A 22785-nucleotide genomic window follows, 5' to 3' on the forward strand; every position below is an offset into this window, starting at 1 on the left:
TGAAATTCATTACATTTTTTCCTTATGAATACAATCTTTATTTGCTTTGACTATAAAAATAATGAATATTGAAACATATTCATGAAGACAAAAGTCTTCTATACAACAACAACAACAATAAATACAATATAATTAAAGAAAAAAAAGATGTCCAACCCAACAATCAATTTCGTCATAAATTTTCAGTTCCATTAAAATTTGATCAGAATTTTATTCTTAACAATTGATGATGATTATTTATTTCTTTTTGCTAAAAATAAAAAAAAATAAAAAAAAGTCCGGACAATAATTACTGAAATTCCGGACATGTCCGGACTAAATCCAGACGTACGGTAATCTTATTTCATAATATCATGATAATAAGACTGTAGCCTGAATTTCTATCATTATGAAGAATAGCCAAACTTTTGATGGCGACTTTATCATCACCATCATCGCTGTTAAGCTTGGTTTTAATTGAATGGTTGTAAATATGCATTGCCTAGTTTTTGCATAGTTTTGACCATTAAGCAATTCTTCATGAGAAAAAAATTGACCAAGAAAGTTTTTAATATAGAAAGTTTAAATTTTTATTTCTCCCACGAATCATCAACATTAACTGAAGGCACTATCAGTTGTTAACTCTTTTTTTTACGGTCACCACCTTATCATTCGTTATGATTTGGTAGACATCTCAAATGAAAACAGGCTTTTTCACTATACCATGAAAATAAAACCAGAAAATCACTAAAAAAGTTAACCTAATAACAACCTGTTGTGCACTGTTAGCAACGATCCAGTTCCAACAGTAAAAAAAAATAACAAGGATTCACTTTCAGATGAAGAGAGAAAAGAAACATAGATGTGAGAGAAAATAGATGTTTGAAAAGAGAGAGAGAGAGCCATACAGTAAATTGTATTTTTAACCTATAGAGAGGAATGTGAATTTTGATTGCAAGGTAAACAAGTCAAAATTCACAATCAATCGACTATAGTTCATTCGTTCATTTTCTTTTGTTTATTATATTTGTGTGAGTGTCTGTTTGTTTGTGTTGCATTATTTCACTGTTATTAATTTGTTCTTGTTGCTGTTTCATCAAATTTTCCGAAAAAACAGCAAATCACCGATAATAAAAAACGATTGATAACAAGCAAATAAAAACCATTTTGTAACTACCGAGGTCAATTTTTTCCAACACAGAAAAAAAAATTGTTTCAACAAATGCTTGCTTTTTTGGATGGAGAAATTTGTTTTGTTTACGGAAAAAAAATTCAAATATTTGTAATCTAAATTTTTCTCTTGGCCGGATATCGACAATTTTTGTGATTGAATTGTCAAACCATTTTTATGTTTTGTGTCTCATGTGATTCAATGTGTAATTAAAAAAAGGTAGTGATTTTTTTTGTGCATATACAATTGTTTAATTTTGATTTTATGATTCGTTTATGTTCATTATTATTTGTGTAAATTGATAAGAAAAACCTACGCCAAAATTTACAGCTCAACAAATAATGGTTTTGCCCATTCAATCGTCTTTATCATTTCCATTTTCGATTTATTCGTTTCAATCATTATCACCGCCACCAAATAACCACAATAATTGAAATTTTTTTTTTCGATTTTTGTTTTTGTGATATGGTGTGTCTGTGTGTTTGTTCGTGCCTACGGGTGAAAAATTGTTTTTTTTTTTTGTTGTCGTTTCCATTCACATTTAGTCAAAAATTAATTCGTGGTCTGTGTTTGTCGGCCTCATTTGTTATCAATATATCGATGTCAACATTTGATTGACTGGAAATTGATTTTAGTCGGCTTTTTCTATCATTGTTACTGATGTAATATTATGAACTATTTATGGTAGTAGCTTCTGTTTAGTTTACAACAATGTTTGCATTTTAACTTTTTAAATTTGCTAAACTACAAGTTTTCTTGAATTTTTTTTTATCATTCCACCTTTTGGTTATAATTAATGATTGATCATGAAATTGAAAGAAAAAAAAATTTGCATTTTTATAAAATTTTTCATTTTTATTAAGAAAATTGAGAAATTCACAAGAAATAGAGAGAGAGAGAGAATGATGGATTTTTTTCATTTAATATCTCAATCATAAATTGTTTGATTGAACTTTCATCATTGGATTCTCTTTCATCATTTTTTTATATCATGAAATAATAAAATGATGATGATAATGATCATCTTTGGATCATTTTTCAACACATCAAACATTTTCAGCATTGATATTCTATTCACTATAATTTTTTTTAACCATTTCAGATCAATTTTCCGTTGAAAAAAAACTATTTCACAGATCATCAAAGAGATAATGATGATGATGATCCAGCAACAGCAGTCAATTTTGACAGACAATTTTTGAAATTAAAATTTTAAATTGAAAGATAATGTCGATTGTGTACCAATATGAAAATTTAAATAAAAAAAAAAATTAAACGACCAACAGTGTGATGGTCACCTTGATGTAAATTCAATTTACAAAATTTCAAGGAAGATTTATTCAGAAAAAAAATTGCAGCTTTCAAAATGAAAATGAAAGAAGACAATCATTTAAGGAAAAAATTTCAATAGGAAAATTCCTTTTGAAAACATATTGCCTTTTTTTCGCAAATGATGATGATTGAAAAATCCCAAAAACTTGAGTATAAAGATATTTGGGTATCAATTGATTTTTTCTTTCATTCCTATCTATCTTATATTTATTTCTGAATTTGATTTCGATTGTATTTCCATTCTAAACAAATTGGTTTTTTTTTAAATTTCACTCAATAGTAAAATAATTTGTTTTAAATTTTGTCTTGTTCATTTTTTCTTTGTTTAGAATGAAAATCATCGAACGATTATTACTAAAACGATTATTACTAATTGACGATTCAATTTGATTCAAATTTATTAACAATTAATCAACATAATTTGTCAAGATAAAAATCAAATTCTACATTTCGTGTCTAATTTGATAAATATTCATTCAATTACACCTGCAAATATGAACTTTTTTACTGACTCATCATTATCATCATCATCATCAAACCGGATCAATCAGCATCATCATAATAAGAAAAAAAATTGTGCAACAAATTTCTCTTTTTTTTCGATGATAATTCGGGTCAAATTTTCACTCATTCTTCAAGGTAATTTGTTTATGTGTTTGTTTATGTGTTAGTGTTAGTGCCTCTTAAAAAAATGTAAACACAACAAATATAAAAACGCACACACACACACACACACACAAATCTTCGGTCTAAGTTCCAAGCAACGATGAAAATTTCGAAAATTTTCAGTAATTTTTTTTTTTGCTTCGTTCAGCAGATAATCTTGACGTTGATCCATCCGTACAATTGGTTGACTAAATTGTTTTAATGACGACATAATATTAACAAAAAGAAAAAAAAATTTCCTAACCACATAACAGGCCCATAGCATTATTATTATAATCATTGTCACGATGTCTCAATCATGTGAATTGATTCAAATGTAAGGAAAAAACAAAATCCAAATCATCGATCCGATCCCATTTGAATTACAGTACCAACAGGAAATGAAGTATTCAAAAATTGTATATCCAATGAAAAATCGATTCAAAAAAAAACTTTCGGCTGTTTGTTTGGCTGTAACTATTCATCATTCTAATATATAGCCGATGATGATTTCCTTCTATCGATCATTATTTGATCATTTGTTGTCATTGACTTTTTTTTGAACAAAAAAAAATCAACAATTGATTCAATTTACGAATATAATAACAACAATAACATCGAAAAAAAACACCATATGCCCTACTACAACTCTCATCACGAGTATCAAACAAACATTATCAGCACAATTACAACATCCATCACCATCCTACATACATATTTTTTTTTACTGCTGTTGTCCTCGACATTTTATAGACAAATCATTTTTTGTCCAATCATACGGAAGTCCAATCATATAACATATAGATGTGTGACAACATATAAATCACAATTATTACCAACACAATAAAATATCTTCTCATTCACATCAATCGAAATAATCATATTATATATTATTATTATCAACAAACCACAATGATTTTGAATAGCTCACAAAACTAGAACCATTTTTCGGTACTTATGAATAATTTCAAAAAAAAAAATTCCTATTCCTATCTAATGATTGATTTCATTTTTTTTTTTTTGCTTCGAAAATCGTTTTATAATTTAGTATGTACAATTTGTGTCTATTGCATCCGATTTAATTTTGTTGTACAAGTATTGCTGTCATCAATTATTATCAACTTCCTTTTTCTTTTACAATCAATCGAATGTGAATCGACAAATGCAGATGGAAAATAAAAACAACAATTGACAAACATTACCATTGTGATTAAAACTGCTGTGAAATTTAAATTAAAAGAAATATAAAAGTGAAATGAACAAAAACGTCAATTGTGTTGTTTCAAAATGCAACAACCATATTTTTTTAAGAAAAAACATCAATTATTATTACCTGATTATAATAAAAAACAATAGTTTTTGTGTTATAATATTGCTTTTACAGTGATGAGAAGGCAATAGTAAATACAACCAACTTGATCTACGAGTAATTATCATAATTGTATGCTTATAAATTACATCTCTCTTTCTCTTCAATAATAACACATTAGTGACAAAATTTAACAATTTGACAACAACAACAACAACAACCCATCGAGAAAAGATCTCTTGAGAATCTTGACATCTATTGTTCCATCGAAATCAACCAAATTATTTATATTCTAAATTTTAATTAAATAACAAACAAACAACAATAATAATAACAATTAAAAATTGAATCAAAATTCAAGCCAAGACAATGAAAAGAAAAATTGTATCCAACAATAATAATAACAGATTGACAATCATATAGAATTGAATGAAATTTCCAGAGAATTTATCAATTTTTTGTTTGTGTTGTTATTGAATAACTTTGTTTATATGTTTTCTTTGTTTTTATTCTCATCTGTTTTCAAGTTTATTGTTGTAATTATCATAACCACCATCATTAACTTCATCATCCTTCATTCTGATTAATCAGTCGGTAAATCTACATTTTGTATGTGTGTGTGTGTGTGTTTGTTTATGTGTGGACTTATGGCACGAGTTTTCAATATTTTTTTTTTTTTTTTTTTTTTTTTTTTTTTTTTTTTTGATTGAAGATCACATTGTATCGCATTACTCACATACACAATAATCATTTGAATTTAGTAATGATAATAATAATAATAATAATAAAAAGAGAAAAACATCGGTAACAATTAAATATAATTGACAATAGTTATACCTGTGTGTGTGTGCATCGAACCACAAAAGAACATCATCGCAACCATCATCATCATAATATAGCATCATTGTTATTGAGACGCATCAAGTTTCCCCTTTTTCTCTTTCTTCATATTTTTTATATGGCATATATGCCAACCATCATAATATATTACTATATTACCATCAACGACTTGTTGTTGTTTTCCATGTGATGCTCGGCTGGTTTTTTCAACCATCGATGATTGTCATCGTCTTGTTCTATTGAAAGTCAATTTTTCTTTTGAAAATTTTGTCACTATTATCCATTATATATGATGTGATTTCTGGTTATCTATGATGTTGTAGTTAATGTGTGTGTCTGTGTGTGTGAGTGTTTGATGATTATACCATTTGATTATATATGTACTTTGAATATTCTTTGGAAAATAATTCATCAATAATCAAAGGCCATATTTCTAAGAATTTTTCTCAATCGACAATCAAATTCCACTACATCGTGTATAAAGCTTTGTTCATCTGATGTTTATCCTATTTTTTCATTCATCGTCATTCGGTGACACATAATCGATGAAAACAGCAAATTTCATATTTAAACATTGATTCTACAAACTATTTTTATTGTCTACCAACCATATTCTATCTTCAAATGTTACGTTGAACTAAAAATCGATATACATTCTTCTTGTTACTTTTTTTCAACATTCAGAATTAAACATTTTTGTGTATTTATTAGAAAAAATAAATCATCAATTTTTCAACTGTGATTCATCAAGGAAAAAATAATGGCCACAATGGATATGGAAGATTTTATTCTGTCAAAAAGTAATTTTCCTTTTAATATTACATTGAATAGTTTAAAGTTTTGGAAAAAACATTCCTCATCCATAACAATCAACGAAGGTGAATATTGTCAAAAAGTTACCTATTTAGGAAATATGTTGACAGCATGGGCGAAAGGTGACCCATCAGTTAATCGTGCTTTGGATACATTATGGAACAATCATGATAATCGAAAGAATCATCAAAATCATACTGATATACAAATGAGATTAACAATATGCAATTCCGGATTAAAAGCTGAAACCAAACAATATGGCCTTACAGAATATTGGGCAAATAGAATAACGTATTGTTGTTGGAAACAAAAATATCCGAAAATTTTTTGTTGGGTATATCGCCATATTGGTCGTCGTGGTAAACCTGAATTACGTTGTCATGCTGTATTGTGCCAAAAAGAAGATGTTGCAAAACGTATGGCCAGATTGTTGGAAGAACGATTGGCTATGGCATTACGAGAATTTTTACGGGAAAAATTAATACGACAACGAGCACGAATGTCGTTGATGGAAATGCCGATTAGAAAACAGTTACTAGTCAAAGGTATGGCCAATTTTAGGCCACCAATCGAACGATCACGTTCAGCACCCCGTTTAGTATCGATCTTAGAAGATGCACAACAGGAAGAGGATGAAGAACGTGAATTATTAAAATTATTCTCAAAAGAAGAAGAAGAAGAAGACTATGAAGATTTTGCTGAAATGTCCAGCATATCAATCGATGATGATGACGATAATGGTAGTAGTGGTAACAGTGGCAATATACGACTACGGAAATGTACCAAACATCATATCGATGATGATTGTGATTGTAATTGTGATGATGATGAAAATGATTCAGCCATTGATAGTGAAAGTTTTAAATCTGATGAAATCATGTACAGTACTAACGGATAGCGCCCCCTCTCATTGAAAAAAAAACAAATTCCAGATTTATATCATGAATAATTTTCATTGACCTTATGATCTTTATGTGTACAGTTTGTGATCAATTCTTTTTTTTTCATTTATTAAAATTTGATTTTCCTTTATCATATACAAATTTTTTTTACTGTTTTTGAATGTAACAAAATAAATTTCGAAATTCTGCCATTTTCATTTTAAATGATGTTTTTTTCTATAATTTTTGTTAATTTATCATCAAAATCAAAAAATTTTTTTGAAAAAAAATGATATTCGATTTTTTCCTTTTTTAGGCGGAGAAAATATTTATCAACCTACGATTAAAATAATGTAATTATTTTTTTTCTATTTTTCTTATTCTAGCTGCATTAATGATTTTCAGTTATTTTTAGAGTTTCATCAAACTAAAATCACACCAAACAAAACGAAAATAAAAAATTGTAGGCGTCTCATCATCATCATCGAAAATAAATTTCCTATTCATTTGGTATAATATAAGCAGCAGATATAACGATCATTTTCACTCACAAAGTGAAAAACAATTTTTTTTTTCGTTTGAGAAAAAACATTTCATTTTCTTTTTTTTTCGATATTCAATATCCGCCATATGGTCGTTTGATTGATTGATCGATCAAATCAATCAAATCGGAAAAAGTGTCTACCAATTTGAATCAATCAAATCCTTTTTTTTCATTTAATTCTATCGAAATAATGGAAATTATATAAATTTTTTTTTCAAATCACAATCATTCATTCATTCATTCTATTGGCGATCGGGTCATTTGATTTTGTCATCTAACAAAAAAAAAAAATGATTTGACCGACTGTTTATGATTTTTCTTTTAATTTAAAATTCAAATTTCAATAGTCCAATTGTTCTTATATAACAGGTAAAAATTAAAGACATCAAAATTTTAAAATCATCATCATCATCATCATCATCACCATCATCATTCATTCATTTATCTGTAAATAATGTTGAAAGAAAAAAAAAAGAAAAATTTGTTCACATGGATTTTGATTTTTTCTGTTGCACGTTCCACGTTCATCATTATCATCATACATCATCATACACTGTGCTTGTGTGTGTGTGTGTGTGTCTAATCCACTTCAATGAGATCATTTTCTCTGCTTATTTATTTTGATTGATTTAACCGAAAAGGTTAAAGTAATTTTGTTTACAACATTTACGACAATAGCTGTAATTTCTTCCCCCTCCGTTTTTAGTTTTGACAATTAATGATAAAAAAAACTATAGTTGAATGAATGAATTTTTTCGTTTTTATTTTTTGTTCTTTTTTTTTGTTTTCTAATATCATTTCGAAATGAATTATGTAAATTATCCAAAACAATTCATCTTATCTTTCTATCTTGTAGATTAGTCTTTTAAATATGTTTTTATCTGTCTTTGTGTGTACAGTTCAAATTTCATTAGTTCAACAAAAAAAAATGTTTTTTTTTTCATTATTCTAATCCATCAAAACATCATGATGATGATGATGATGGTTAAATCTGGAGCAACATGGTTATAGTTTTTGTTTTCTTTTATAAAATACATCATCATCATGATAATTATATGATGATTATGATGATAGTTGTAATTTTATTTCATTCATTCTATACACATACCAAATAATAATTATAACATAATCTAGTTTAACTTGTTAAGCGTATATGAATGAATTATATAACACATGGACAAACACACATTTGGTTGGCCATTCATGAAATCAAAAAAAAAAAAAAAAAAGAATACAAACATAGCCATCAAGATCACACATCTCAAACAATAATGATGATTATTATAAAATTTCATTTGAGCCCGTTTCAAATGTCCGCATAATCATTTATAATATATGGACATTTAAAAAATTTGTGATTGTTGTTTTGAAAAAATTTTTTTTCCATTATTTTTGAAATATAAACCATTACCATGATCATCATAGTATCGCACTTTATTTCTCATTAACATCTTTGTGAAACATATCATGTAAAAAAATAAATCATGAATTCATGGTATGTATGTTATAAAAAATGATGATTGACAAAGTGTTGTTATTAGAAAAAAAATTTCCTTTCTGTCTTGTTATATTGCTTTATAGAAAAAAAAGGAAATCTGAGATGCTAGATTAATTTCAAAATGATATAAATCCTCCGTTATTATTATTCAACTAGATTAGTTTATTATGATTAGCAAATTCATGGAAAATTGTTGAGAAAATCAAAAAAAAAAAATCACACACATATATACTTGTGATCCTCATTATCACAAAAATGCATCTTGAACTTGGACAAATTCCTTATTTATTTTTTTATTTGGTGTTTTGACGCCACATTTCAATTTCACTTTACGTTTTGACAATACATACGTATTATTATCAATATCATTGACATGCCATTCGATCTGATATGATAAAATTGAGAAAGAGCAAAAGATTGCTGAGAATTGGAGTTTTGATTTCTTTCAAAAAAAAAAAAAATTTTTTTTTTTGCTTTTGTCGTCAACAAAAAAAATGATGAAGAAAAAGAAAATCGAAAGTGCATGATAGTCTCAGTAGTTAGTTTAATTTATTTCAACTGTGAGATCCAATTTTTTCTATCGATATCGATTCAATCTGATTTATATCTATCTTTCTGTTTGTATGTTTCTCAAAAACAATCTTTTTTTTCCATACATAGTTAGGGCGAATTCTAATATTTTTTTTGTTTTTTAGGCAATCATTTCTGAACTGATTTTATTCTCTCAATCATATCGAATTTAATTTAATGATGATGATTATTTCACAATTGATTTAATTTGTTACTCAATTTTAGATGAATGACTTTTTAATTGTCCAGTTGTTGTCATTATCATCATCATCCCTGTTGTTGTTGTTGTTGTTGTTATAGTAGCCAGAGTTGATGAAAAACTTTACTTTCAGAATTGTTCGATAATTGACATATAAATGACAAATGTATATGCGTAGCGTTAAGTTGGTGGTATTTATGTTGAAAAAAAAATGAAATCAAAATGAATGGAAAATCTAATGGATCACAATGGCTTTTTTGCACTTGTTTCAATCACCATACAATAATAATAATAATAAAAATAGATTCTTTTCCATTTTATATATTCAAGTTGATTTGAGTGTCGAAAATTTTCTAATAGAAAAAAAATTGTTGTAGACAAGTTACCTTAGTCTTATCATTATTATCATCATCATCATCATTTGGTCCTATTGTCTAATAATAGATATTTCAATAATAATAAAAAAAAATGAAAGGACGATAAAAAAGGCAAAACGAAAACCTGAAAATTTAATCCTTACCAGATATATCATGTATATACAACAGCATTACATTGCATATATAGAATTGTTTATTTATAGACTTACAAAAAAAAATCCAAGTAAAAAAATGTTTTTTTTTGTGTTGTCCTGAAACAACAACAACAACAACAATAACAACAACAAACAGCAAGCCTAAACAATTCTACTACTAATAATAATAGACAATAAAAAAAAATCATTGAATGAACACCTGAATGTACTTGATGTTTTTGAAGTGAAACAATGTGTAAATAATAACCGACAATGATGATGACATGTATTATTTTCTGATATAGAGATTCAACTTTAATTGTATTGATGATTTAACCAATTAATAAATGATCGTCTATTGAAAAAAAAATTGATGACCACATCTATATTGATTTTATTGCTCGGATATCATCTCAATTTTTTATTGTTTAAATTTTGTTCTAATTTTAGCACATTCAATACAAAAATTGATCGTATTTTTGTTGTTGTTTCATATTTAGTTGATTAACAAATTGGCTAATAAGTCAATAAGTATTATATAAATGAGTATATATTCATTTATCTTTATCCAATAAAATGTACTTCAAAAGAAAAAAGTAGCTTTTGACCTGATCGATTGATCAATCGATCATTTGTTTGTGGCAACCGAACCATTTTTGAATAGAACACCAGTCGACCAACCAACCAAAATGATAATGGTTCATTTGTTGGTTGTTGTTTTCCTGTCAGATCTTTGACATACTTTGATTGACTTAATATTTGTGTTTTGTTCATTGTATTCAAATGTATACAATTCTACTGTAGTTTATCCGAATTCGTTCTCCATCGATGATTAATTGATTCCTATTTTTTTTTTCTATAGTTGTCATTGTCTTTTGTTTTAATACTGAAATCTTTTGTCGACATTGTCATATATTATTCTTCGAATGTATAATCAAGATTTCGAAACAAACAAAGAAAAAAATTTATAAGGTTCATATGTCCAATGTTTGACTTGAAGGAATTTTAAAAAAGTATTCATCTTGTAAACAAAAAAAAATTCAATTCATGACAATTGAATAGAAAAATTCGATTCGTTGTTGTCGTTGTTGTAGTTTGATAATGATGACGGCAATAATAATAATACATGACAATTCAACAATACAAGACAGATAGGAAAAAAAACATGAAACAATGAAAATAAATCATCAGCTATTCCAAAGGCAAAAATGTATGTATCCGGTCATTTCTTTGTTTGTCCAATGTAACGGCTCGGGTCTGGCTATGATGATGAATTGTAAATTTACATTTGCTTTGTCTATATCCAATTGCAATTTTTCTTTTTAGATTAATTAAATTTTTTTATGGATTGTGTTAGGAAATCAATCCATTTGTGACGAAAAAAAAGACTTTATAAGAACACGTGGCATACACGTTGATTAGTGTATTAATTTTAAAACAAAAAATCGTGTTTTTATTTTAAATTTTATTGAACAGATTATTTATACTGTGTGATTCAGCCGACCTTAAAACACATCTTCAACAATCTACTTAATCTAAGAGTGTTGTAGAAAAATCTTACAGGTAGTACGGGACGATAAATTTTGAAAAAAGCTGATATAAAAATGATGTTGACCACACTACATGACTGGTCAAGATCGAGCGAGATTTTTTTCACTGATTTTTTCTATTTGACATCTATAAACACAATATAACTCGAACTTTATTGTGATTTTTCCTTGTATTTTATCTATATTTTGTTGGTCATCATTCGCATTTTTTTTTCTTTTTTTTGACCTAAAAATCAATCATTCGATCAATCACATTGATTAGGACGATGATAATGCTTTGAGAGATAAGAGGAAAAAACATGACAGTGGTAATCCTTTCTATCAGATTTTCAACAATGCAATTTGTAAAATGTAAAGATAAATGGTTGTCAGGGGCGACCTCATACGGAAGTTATGTTTATTAATCGATACAAAAGTTCGATGGTTATAAAAAAAGCACGTGTTTTAGCATGACGCATCCATTCATTGTCTAATCACTATTCAAGCTGTTGGTCTGTTTTCGAAATTAAAGTTTTTTTTTATTTGTGCCATCGTTGTGCTGAATGATTGATATATTATTCGTTTCATCCTTTGGTAAGTGATTATTGTTACAAAGCTCCCAATATCATAATCCTCTTTATACAGATTTATGCTAATCTCGACTATTTTAATGAATTTTTACTTGGGATTGATGATATACTTCTAAATTGAATATCATTTTTATAATACCATTTCTTTTCAATTCTTAATGAAGGATTTTTTTGTTTATTCATTTTCGAAAATCACATTTTTTAATAATTTTTCATTTCAGAAATGTCGAAAATAATTTCAATCTGAAAGTGGATCAATTAACATGCCCTTGGAACATCCATATGATGAATAATGCCGAACCATCCATTCCTTCAAAGAAAAATTCAAAAAAAACCAACAATGCAAAATGATCGCATCAAATGCGATTCTTTTAAACTGATATTTTGAATTCTTTGTCTCATTCTGAGTATTCTATTTTTGAACTTTGGGCCGATGATGATTTGGTCAAGATCATTAATCAGGAAACTCCTGAAAATGTTTCTCAATATGTTAGAAACAACGAGTTTCATGGTAAACTCCGATTGATGATCTATGGAGATGAATTCGGAGTGTGTCGGGCTGTAAGAGAATCGTCCGACAAGTATAAACAGTATGTCATTTATATTGACATTGACAATAGAATTAAAAATTCTAAAATCAAGGACATACATTTAGTCTTGATTTGGCGTTCAAGCGATCTGAAAAAATCTGGTCGATCGCTTGAACATATAACTGCTCCACTTTGTGACGACATCAATAAGTTGTCAAATAGTGGAATTTCATATGTTTTGGATGGCGAAAGCATCAGAATTCCTTTCTGTGTTTCGCATATCCTTGGCGATAACCTAGGTGTTGCTCACTCCGTATGTCATTCGGCAATGCCTTCATCTGCAGGTTTTGTGCACTTCAATATCATTGGACAAGAATGGAAATGATAAATAAGTTTTCACTTCAGCAGAACCCAGATCACTCCATTAACCAGATTTTCACGTTAATCAGATATTCACGTTAACCAGATATATCAGCTTTGTATTGATTATAGAGCCCTGAATCGCATCACTATTGATGAAAAATTAGGATAAATTGTTTTCAGATTGCTCCACCTGATATTTTCCATGATTTATGTGAAGTTACTTTCTCTAAGATCATTGGAAAAATATTCCATGGTTTAAAAGCAAAATTCGGTTTGCAGTTTGTTAAGAATAGATATAATTCTTTTCAATACTTTGTCAACGATAGGATAGCTATATGCTTTAATTTTAGAAAAATTAAAGTTTTAGGGAAAGGTAGCTAGAAAAGAGAATTACTCATTCGCCTAATGGAGTTATTTCCATAAATGATAGAAAATCCATTGGACTTTGGTCTCTACTTGGCGGCCAGAAATCTGATTTTTCTAGCTAGAATATTCTTCTTCCGTTTGGCAACAAACGGAAAGAAATTTTCAAGTGACCTGTATACGAAATGGAATATTCCTAAGTTCCATTATGTTATCCACTATCTAGAATTGTTACTTTTTTATTTGTTATAAAAGTTATTCATTTATTACTACATATTTGGTAGCAGATCGTGTTTACAAAACCCTTTACAAAAATTGTTATAGATTACTTGATTGTAAATTCTTAAAGAACATTTTAATTTTAAACTTAAACTTAAATTTGTGATTTGTAAGTCTTAAATTCAATGTATTTTTTTCCAATTTCAAATGTTATTTTTCTAATGTCAATTTTTTTTTATTCTATAAATGTATTTGTTATGAATTTTTTTTTGAATGTATTTTTTCAATTAATGTTTTGTTTTAATGCTTGTATCATTTGTTATTGTATGTACTAATTGAATATTCTAATAAATTATTAAATATTTTAATTTTTTTAAAAAAATTGTCACTTTTTTATTCCCGATGAAATTAACACCACCTGTTGGATAGAAATTGTAGCTATCAACAGAAATTTGAACTCATTGTATAGGCGCGAATTTCATCGTTTTTGTTGATAGGCAAAATTATTATAAAATTTATTCCTTTTTAACTGTATCTATCTATAAATATGGCAATAAATAATTTTTTTTCTTGTTGATGTCGCGTGCCCAATATCCAACCGGTGGTTGGATTTTGGATTATCATTATTTATTGATGGCTCGTGCCGATTCGGTCACACGTACAAGTGGGTGTATGAAAAAAAAACAAAATAAAAATTTATGATTATTACCACCAAAAAATAAATGTTATTGAACAAGGATACAAGAATAATTAGTAATAACGATGGAAAATTTTAATACAACAAGAAAAACAATAATTAAAAATTCAGTTCAAAGTATCATTGTTTTAGAATCATCTTATCATTGACCTGTGTTGTTATTTGTTTTTCATTTGAAATACTTATCCACTTCGTTCAATTGTCAAACATTTTTTGGAAATTTTTTTTTTTAGATTTCTAATACGCCATATAGCCATTAATGGATTGAACGACTTGTGTTTGCCCCCTTTTTTTGTATATCTACACAGCAACAATGAAAAATAATGTTTTTCTCACCCCCCATAGCAACATATTGATCGTGCCAGATGAGGTCTCTCAAAACAACTTCCCCTTACCTCCATCAGTCATGATCATTAGGTAAATAATTTTTATGATCTTTATATATTATTATTATAGTGGAAAAAAATTCATTGGATAATAATTGTAATCATTATTATGCAAGTAAAGACTTTAGCATAATCATCATAAAGCAAAGATCATCATCATCATCATCATTGATTTCATTATTAAAATCTCCAAAATGGTGTCAATTCATTTTTTTTCTCCCGGTTTACGCCTCCATCATACAAATACACATCATTCTATATGATTTAATCAACCAATTAAAGTAGGATTTATGATGATGAAAAGTGTTGTCATTATGAAATTATTTCAATTTTTTTTCGTTTGGTAAATTTTTTTTTGTATATAAAATGTTTAACTGAATGGATGTATGTTGTATTTCAGTATAATGCATTGATGCATGTGTGTGTGTGTGTGTGTGTGTTTGCTGAAGTAATAAAGAAAATAGAAAAAATTACCTCAACAGCTAAAATCCAGTACAATCCATCGTCAACCAGAATTTAATACGAGGAAAAAAATCTTTGAAAAAAAATTGGCGTTCATAATTTAAAAACTATCCCGTTTCGAAATTCTTATTGCGCATACAACGAACAGTGTTTCTAATCATCATTCCTTTCTACTATATTTCATCACTACACTGAATGTCTTATTGACATTGAACTTGGCAACGAAAATTCTATATCTTGTGCAAAGATAAACCGAACGTATATAATATATCATTGAACCATCGTTCTTCCCTCCGGATCAACGAACAAACTTATCACAAGGTATATATAGCATGAAACAAGAATTTTCTCATAATTATGATCATGGCAATGATTTGACATAATGGCGCGCGCCCAGGATAAAGATAAAAAAAAGACCATTTCCATCCATGCCAACAAATGAAATGACGTTGTCGTTGTTACCGTTAGTTTTTCTGTATAGTTCGATGAATATTTGGCCAAAAAAAATCAGATGAAGAAGCAAAAAAATCGAACACCAACAAGATTCGACTCGGTTTATTTTACAAAACAAAACAAAAACTTATACACAAAACAATCCTCTCTTTCTTTGTGTGTTCAATTTTCTGCATTTTGTAATCATTTTTTTTCATTTTTTTTTCATTTTTTTTCTGTTTGCATTCATAACCAACTACGACTACTACGATGATGATGGAAATGATTTCGGATCTGGATGAAATCCATGAAACCATCATCCAACAAATTACAAATTCGTTTCATCTTTTTCGATATCGTGTTATTGTTCCGTTTGATTGAAATCCATTGATGTTATCTTTTTAATTAATTATAATATCGGTATATATTTCAATAATTGATTTTTTTTCTTTAATTGAAATATTTACCATTCAAATCAAACATTCCACTTTTTTTCCAAATGAATGCTCAATGAAAACGATGGCTGTCAACGCAAACGAATCGAAAATCAATCACACCGACTTTCATGATTCTAAGTCGTGTGTGTATACGGATTATTATCAATGTTCGTTGATTGGTGGTCGTTCAACAAACGCAAAACAGCAACATTAATAACATATCGATTGGTTTTTCGTATAAAATTTATTTTTCCTAAAAGAAAACTGATATCATCCATTTATTTGTCAAGAATAATATATTAAAAATTTTTTCAATCAAAAAAATGATGGAAAAAAATTTTGAAGGTGATTACATTAAAAAGCCATCATCTTGTATCATTCAATATCAAGAACAATCATCAATGCCATCATCGTCATTGCAACAAGATAATAGCCACAGAAATGTTGATTTAAAAATTCATCTGAATTCAACCATACGACCAGCAAAGATTGGTAAACAGCCATTAGGATTGATAAAATCATCGTTTTCTGGTCTAAGAGAACGTTTAAAAAAACGTTATCTGATTCTATTGATGTGTATGATGATGAATGCATTATCCTATACGATACGTACAAATATTAATATAACAATCGTTGCAATGGTATTGGAAGATGATGAACGTGTTAATCATACGAATGTACATGAAAGTTGTCCATCTAATCATGTTGCTGTATCATCATCATCATCATCATCAGATGTTATCAATCATCTACCTCTTTCACTAAATGAATCATTTGTATATAATAATGTTAGAGAACATGATAATGTGAGTAATGATGATGATTAATTGATTGGGAAAATTTTAAATTACAATAAATTTATTTCTTTCTATTTAGATTGTTATAAGCTATAATGAAGGTGGTCTTGAATTATTTGATTGGAGCGAATCACTACAGGGTACTATTCTAGGTGCCTATTATTATGGATATATTCTTACCAATTTTAATGGTGGACAATTGGCTGAATGGCTTGGCACGCGACGATTATTGACAATCTCTATGTTATTATCATCAATATTAACATTATTAATTCCTTGGGCTGCATTCTGTCATCCTTGGTTATTGATAATGATTCGAATTTTGACTGGTGTAGCTCAGGTATTTGTAAAAATATATGAAAAAATAATTCATTAAAATTTTTCTCACCATAGGGAGTCATCACACCAGCCATCTATCAACTTTTATCCTATTGGATACCAAGAAATGAATTAGGTCTTGCGTTTGGATTGATACCAGCCAGTGGTTATATTGGAGCAGTCATAACTATGCCTGTCTGTGCCTTTCTTTCAGAATACAGTTTTTTTGGTGGATGGCCTTCTGTTTTCTATGTTTCTGGCGCTGTTGGAATGCTTTCATTATTACCATGGTTTTTTTTTGTTTTTGATTCACCTGATGCTCATCCACGTATAACGGAAAATGAATTTATCTATATAAAAGCCAATTCGATGGCACAGCGGAGAGGTTCGCGAATAGGTGAAAAATCAAACACATGGGTACCATGGTTATCCATAATTTCATCGCTAAAAATCTGGGGTATAACCATATCGAAATTCTGTACATCATGGGGCAACCTTTTCTTAATGTCTAAATTGCCAACATATTTAAGCCAAGTTTTAAACATGCCAATAACATATGTAAGTTGTCATTTTATGTCGTTTTATAAATTTATTGATAATCCAATTAAAATTTTTTTCTATCACAGAATAGTTATGTCAATGCTTCTATTTACATATCGTTAGGTGGTTCAATGTTTTGTTGGGGATCGGTCGCCGATTGGGTTGAACGACGTCAATGTCTTGGCCGTACGGCATCACGTAAACTATTTCAAACGATTGCTTTAGTTGGTTCGGCTGCATTTCTAGCTTCAATACCATTATTTGGTTGTCAAATCATTCCAATCATAGTTATGCTTAACCTGTCGATGATTACGCTTGGCCTTACGGCCGGTGGTGATTCATTAATTATTGTGGATGTAGCACCAGATTATTCTGGTTCAATTTATGGATTTGCGAATTCAATTGCCAGTCTTCCAGGATTTTTAGCTCCAATGTTTGTTGGTTTCATGTTGGATCTGCCTCATGTATGTTTTATTAATGATAATCATTCCCTTCTTTATTGATTTTGGTTTTTCTCTCATTCTAATTTTGATTGTTAGGATGACGAAATGAAACAATGGAGTATATTATTCTGGATCGGTGCTGGCATATACGTGATAGGATCAATAGTGTTTATTCTGTTTGTCGATGCTAAACCAGAATCTTGGGGCAAACAACAATCACGACCGTTGCAATCTATTCATAGTGAATCAAATTCATTGGAAAATCATCAGCATCAAGAAAAACAGCAGAAACAAATCGATTCACAAATATTCGAATCAGATCCATTATCAAATACGACTACAAGCTCATCATATTCATCATCATCTACAAATGAATCAATTAAAAGTACGGCAACACCTTCGGCAATAATCATTGTCAAAGCGGATAATAATCATGTTCAGCAATCAACAATAAATAATGTGATTAAAAGTGATATAATAAATGGCCAAGGGCAAAATCTTGTCTGAATGAATGAATTGAAAGAATTTTGGCCCTAATATTTGGGATTTTGATAATATTATTTTATTATATAAAATTAATTATCTTTTTGAATAAAAAAATGATTTTGTAAATTTTAAAAAAATCGGTTATTACAAACATCAACAGATGGCGACATTAAAATGTTTCTATAGAAATTATGTGTGAACATTATGATTTTTGACAAAACTGTTGAAAAGAAAAACATTTCATTCACAGATCCCGCCATCAATCGTTAAAATTGGTACTAATTTTCCAATTTTTTTCTTTAAATCATCAATTCATATTTTTGATTTATATAATAATTTTCAATTTTTTCATCACTTCCTTTTGTTTATTGTATACAAACAATTATCAATACAAATTATAATTGGAAAAATGTAAAAATTATTTACATTATCATCTCGATGTAAGTGCGTGTGTGTGTGTGTGTGTATTTTTTGACGAATTTGGTGTAAAAAAGATGATTTTTTTTTCATTGTGTATGCATGTTAATCAAATGAGAATTGATTGGATAAATTAAATTTATTTTTAAAATAAATCTACTAAATCAATTTTACAAAATACATTCTATAAATCTTCATGTAAATATTTAGACTTGAGCTGTTCAATACGGGAAATGAATTCGGTTTTTTCTATACATCCATCACAGGTTTCATCCCAATCAGATAGAATTTTTTTCAAATCTTTTACTTTCAATTTTTTCAGATCGACCGTTTTCAAATCGATTATCTTCTCATAACGGAGATCACAGATTTGTGAATCTTTTTTCTGTAATTTTTCACAAATTTTTTCCGCTGGCATACCCCAACTCAATGGTTTGGACATTTCACCAAGTATTTTGGTTGCCGATTCTTCTAAGCCACCAATGTAATAACACTGAATTATGAATACAAACATAGAATTTAAAATTATAAAAAAAAAGTTTTTTCACACACACAGCTAATACTTACAAAACGGTTTTCAGCTTTTTTCGTTTCTAAACAAAATTCCCGAAAACGTTGTTCAATTTTTTGTGTATCAGATTTTTCATCAGATGATAACCTGGATATTAATTTGTTCATGACACCAACACATACTGTGAATAATAATTACCATTGATTAATAAAATACATCCATCAGAAAATATTATTAAGAGATAAGCTTACCTTCACATTTTCCTTCAGCTAATGCTTCCGATAGATGAGTAATCGTCGCAATTAAAATAATTGTGGTCGAAGAGAATAACAACATCTTGAATTGAGAATTTTGTTACAAATTATTAATGACTAAAATAAAATTGTATAATTATAAATAAAGCAATATCACTTGAATTGAAACTTTAATAATTTTTTGACTTGTTGGCAGAATCTATTTTTTTTCTTATAATTATCGTAAAAATTCAATTGAATATTGAATAAATTCGCGTCAACCTCGATAATCAATGTGCCGTGTAGAAACGTTGATACGTGTGTTTTGTATGTATGTGTGTGTATGTGTATAGTGGCAGAAACTCTCTTTTATGTGCCTATCCAACGAGGTATGAAGCATAATAAAAGTAGCCGGTAATATGACGTCATACAAACTTTTATGTTGTGGCGATTTTTGATTGGCTGATCATGTTAAATATATCCCACTACCACTAAATAGTTGACACATGCGTAATGATGAAATTTTTCATTTGTAAAAAAAAAATAGAATCAATTCAAAGATGTAAAATTTTCTTCTCATCTTTATGTGGTTATATATAAGAAACTAGACATGAATTAATATATTAAGAATTGGTTGTATTTAATGTTTAAATTCGATATTGATACAAGAAATCGAATGCGTGCGTTTAATTATGTGAATGTTTTATCATGCTGAATATTTTTCGGTATAATTATAAAAATTGATAATTCATAATATATCTGTCTGCTGGTGTATGTGTGTGTGTGTGTGTAACTGAAAAATACCAATAAAATATACTTATTTTAATTAATAATTTTAAATATTCGTTTTAGACAATGATAATAATGATGATGACAATGATGAAATTTGCAATAAATGATCAAATCTTTTTGAATGATACTTGTAATGGTCGATTACTGACAAATTTATAGCCATTTAGATTAGCAATAGCATTCACTGCTTCCTGATAAAATTTCATCGTTACAAAACCATAACCTTTACCCTCTCCAGTATTTTGTGGTCCACCTTTACGTATAACATTAACTCTTAAAACTTGGCCATAATAAGAGAATAATTTGCCCAAATTATATTCATCTGTTTCAGGTCCGATATTATAAACAAAAAGAATATATTCATTCGATCCACCACTACTGCTGCTTGTGGGATCAAGCTGATTTCCATTATAACTGCCACCGTTACCGGCTGAAGCAAAAAGATCGGCATTGTTTGTGGTGAAAAATTGTGAATCTCCAACCATTTTCATCGTACCATATGGATTATGATGATGTGATGAATGATGATGATGGTGGTGATTACGATCGGAATATAACATTGATGGATCATCTAGCATTGATGCCTGTTGTACATGGAATTGTGCTAATGGATTATAACCTATTCAGGTATGAAAATGATAATTATTAAATCAAAGATAAAATATTAGAAAAAAGTAATTACGATTATGATGCGATGTATTGCGTATAGGGCCGGATGATAATCGCTGATTGGCTGAATTGTTAAAATTATTATTATTGTTAGATTGATTATGATAACGTTTTTGATGTTTTGCTGTCGGTGGTGTGAGGTTTATATTATTGTTAAAACTGTTTGGTTCATCTTTGATCGTCATCTTTTTGTTTGGCTAGTGAGAGATAGACAGAAAAAAACAATGATTAAAAATTTAGAACAATTGAATGATTGGTATTGTATACCTCATTGGTGGCAAATTTAACTTTCATTCGACAATTAGTACCGGGCACCAATTTACAATCAAATTGATCGATAGCTTGCCGGGCCTGTTCATGGAGATTGAACAAAATAAAAGCCGTACCACTTCGATTGCCAATCAATCGACATTGTATAATATCGCCACATTCGGCAAACAGTTCTCTAACATCATTTTCGGTAAATGTCGAAGGCAAATTGGTGACATAAATGTTGGCATTTTTTATATCATCACTTGAGGGCCGTGCATATGATACTTTAATCTTTTTATTATTAATAACAATGCCATTTAGATTTTTAATGGCCATTTCTGCATCTTCTTGACGAAAATATTCGACGAAACCAAATCCATATGAATAGCCGGAATTTTTATTCCGTATAATTCGTGCTGATCTTATATCACCATATTTAGCAAACATGACACGAAAATTTTCATCTGTCATAGTTTGCGGAAGATAATTAATAATTAAATTTGTTTTATTATTCGACATTGATGATGATGAAGATGATGATGATGAAGACATTGATTGGTCATTTTCACTGTTCGTTATGGTGGTGGCTGTTGTTGTCGTATTCTGTATCGACATTTTTAAAACAAAAGTCTATTTGAAAAGAATGACAATGATTGTAAAAATCAATGATTATTCTTGGATCCAAGAATTTTTTTTTCAAGCCCGAAAACCGAAAAAAACGCACACACAAACCGACAACAGCATCAACATCGCTTCAATCTTTCAGGCTTACAGCTCTCTCTCTCTCTCTCTCTCTCTTGTTCTTTCACTCGCTCTTTCACTGTTGTCTATTATTCCATAATTCATCTTGCTTGTCGGCATTGATTCCTCAATCCATTAGTAGAGCCATCTGTCGATTGAAAGATGTAATATCGATAGATTTAATTTTTTTAACCGTCATGATTTTTCTCTTATACTTTTTTGGATTTTATTTATGTGTATTCGTGTTTTTCAAAAAAATACTAGTTCCAAAATTATCAAGAAGGGA

At 28.7% G+C, this 22785-nt stretch overlaps 3 protein-coding genes across 6 annotated transcripts; 2 read left to right on the plus strand and 1 right to left on the minus strand.

Annotated features, from left to right (window-relative positions):
• The first annotated feature begins 931 nt into the window (after window positions 1–931).
• On the plus strand, window positions 932–7185 carry LOC124493091 (protein FAM43A-like). Of its 4 annotated transcripts, none has more exons than XM_075735268.1 (4): window positions 960–1369; window positions 2812–3121; window positions 3297–4078; window positions 4176–7185. In XM_075735268.1, the coding sequence occupies exon 4, from the start codon at window positions 6037–6039 to the stop codon at window positions 6985–6987; it is 951 nt and encodes a 316-aa protein (XP_075591383.1). In that variant the 5' UTR covers window positions 960–1369; window positions 2812–3121; window positions 3297–4078; window positions 4176–6036; the 3' UTR covers window positions 6988–7185. The 4 variants fall into 4 exon arrangements, with proteins under 4 accessions (XP_075591381.1, XP_075591383.1, XP_075591384.1 ...); XM_075735269.1 differs by having other exon boundaries at window positions 3300–4078; XM_075735266.1 differs by having other exon boundaries at window positions 932–1369; window positions 2812–4078.
• Window positions 7186–15243: 8058 nt separating this feature from the next.
• LOC124492595 (putative transporter slc-17.2) lies at window positions 15244–19021 on the plus strand. The gene is made up of 6 exons (XM_047055525.2): window positions 15244–15752; window positions 16440–17106; window positions 17177–17437; window positions 17491–17973; window positions 18042–18419; window positions 18495–19021. The coding sequence occupies exons 2-6, from the start codon at window positions 16624–16626 to the stop codon at window positions 18903–18905; spliced, it is 2016 nt and encodes a 671-aa protein (XP_046911481.2). The 5' UTR covers window positions 15244–15752; window positions 16440–16623; the 3' UTR covers window positions 18906–19021.
• A 180-nt stretch (window positions 19022–19201) lies between these two features.
• On the minus strand, window positions 19202–22569 carry Manf (mesencephalic astrocyte-derived neurotrophic factor). The gene is made up of 5 exons (XM_047055538.2): window positions 21774–22569; window positions 21520–21703; window positions 21055–21456; window positions 19869–19993; window positions 19202–19794 (listed from the first exon to the last, which is right to left on the minus strand). Exons 1-5 carry the CDS (start codon window positions 22371–22373, stop codon window positions 19486–19488), a joined length of 1620 nt encoding a protein of 539 aa, XP_046911494.2. The 5' UTR covers window positions 22374–22569; the 3' UTR covers window positions 19202–19485.
• Window positions 22570–22785: the final 216 nt, after the last annotated feature.

The sequence above is a fragment of the Dermatophagoides farinae genome, chromosome 1 (assembly GCF_024713945.1).
Source record: "Dermatophagoides farinae isolate YC_2012a chromosome 1, ASM2471394v1, whole genome shotgun sequence".
NCBI classification, from domain to species: Eukaryota; Metazoa; Arthropoda; class Arachnida; order Sarcoptiformes; family Pyroglyphidae; genus Dermatophagoides; species Dermatophagoides farinae.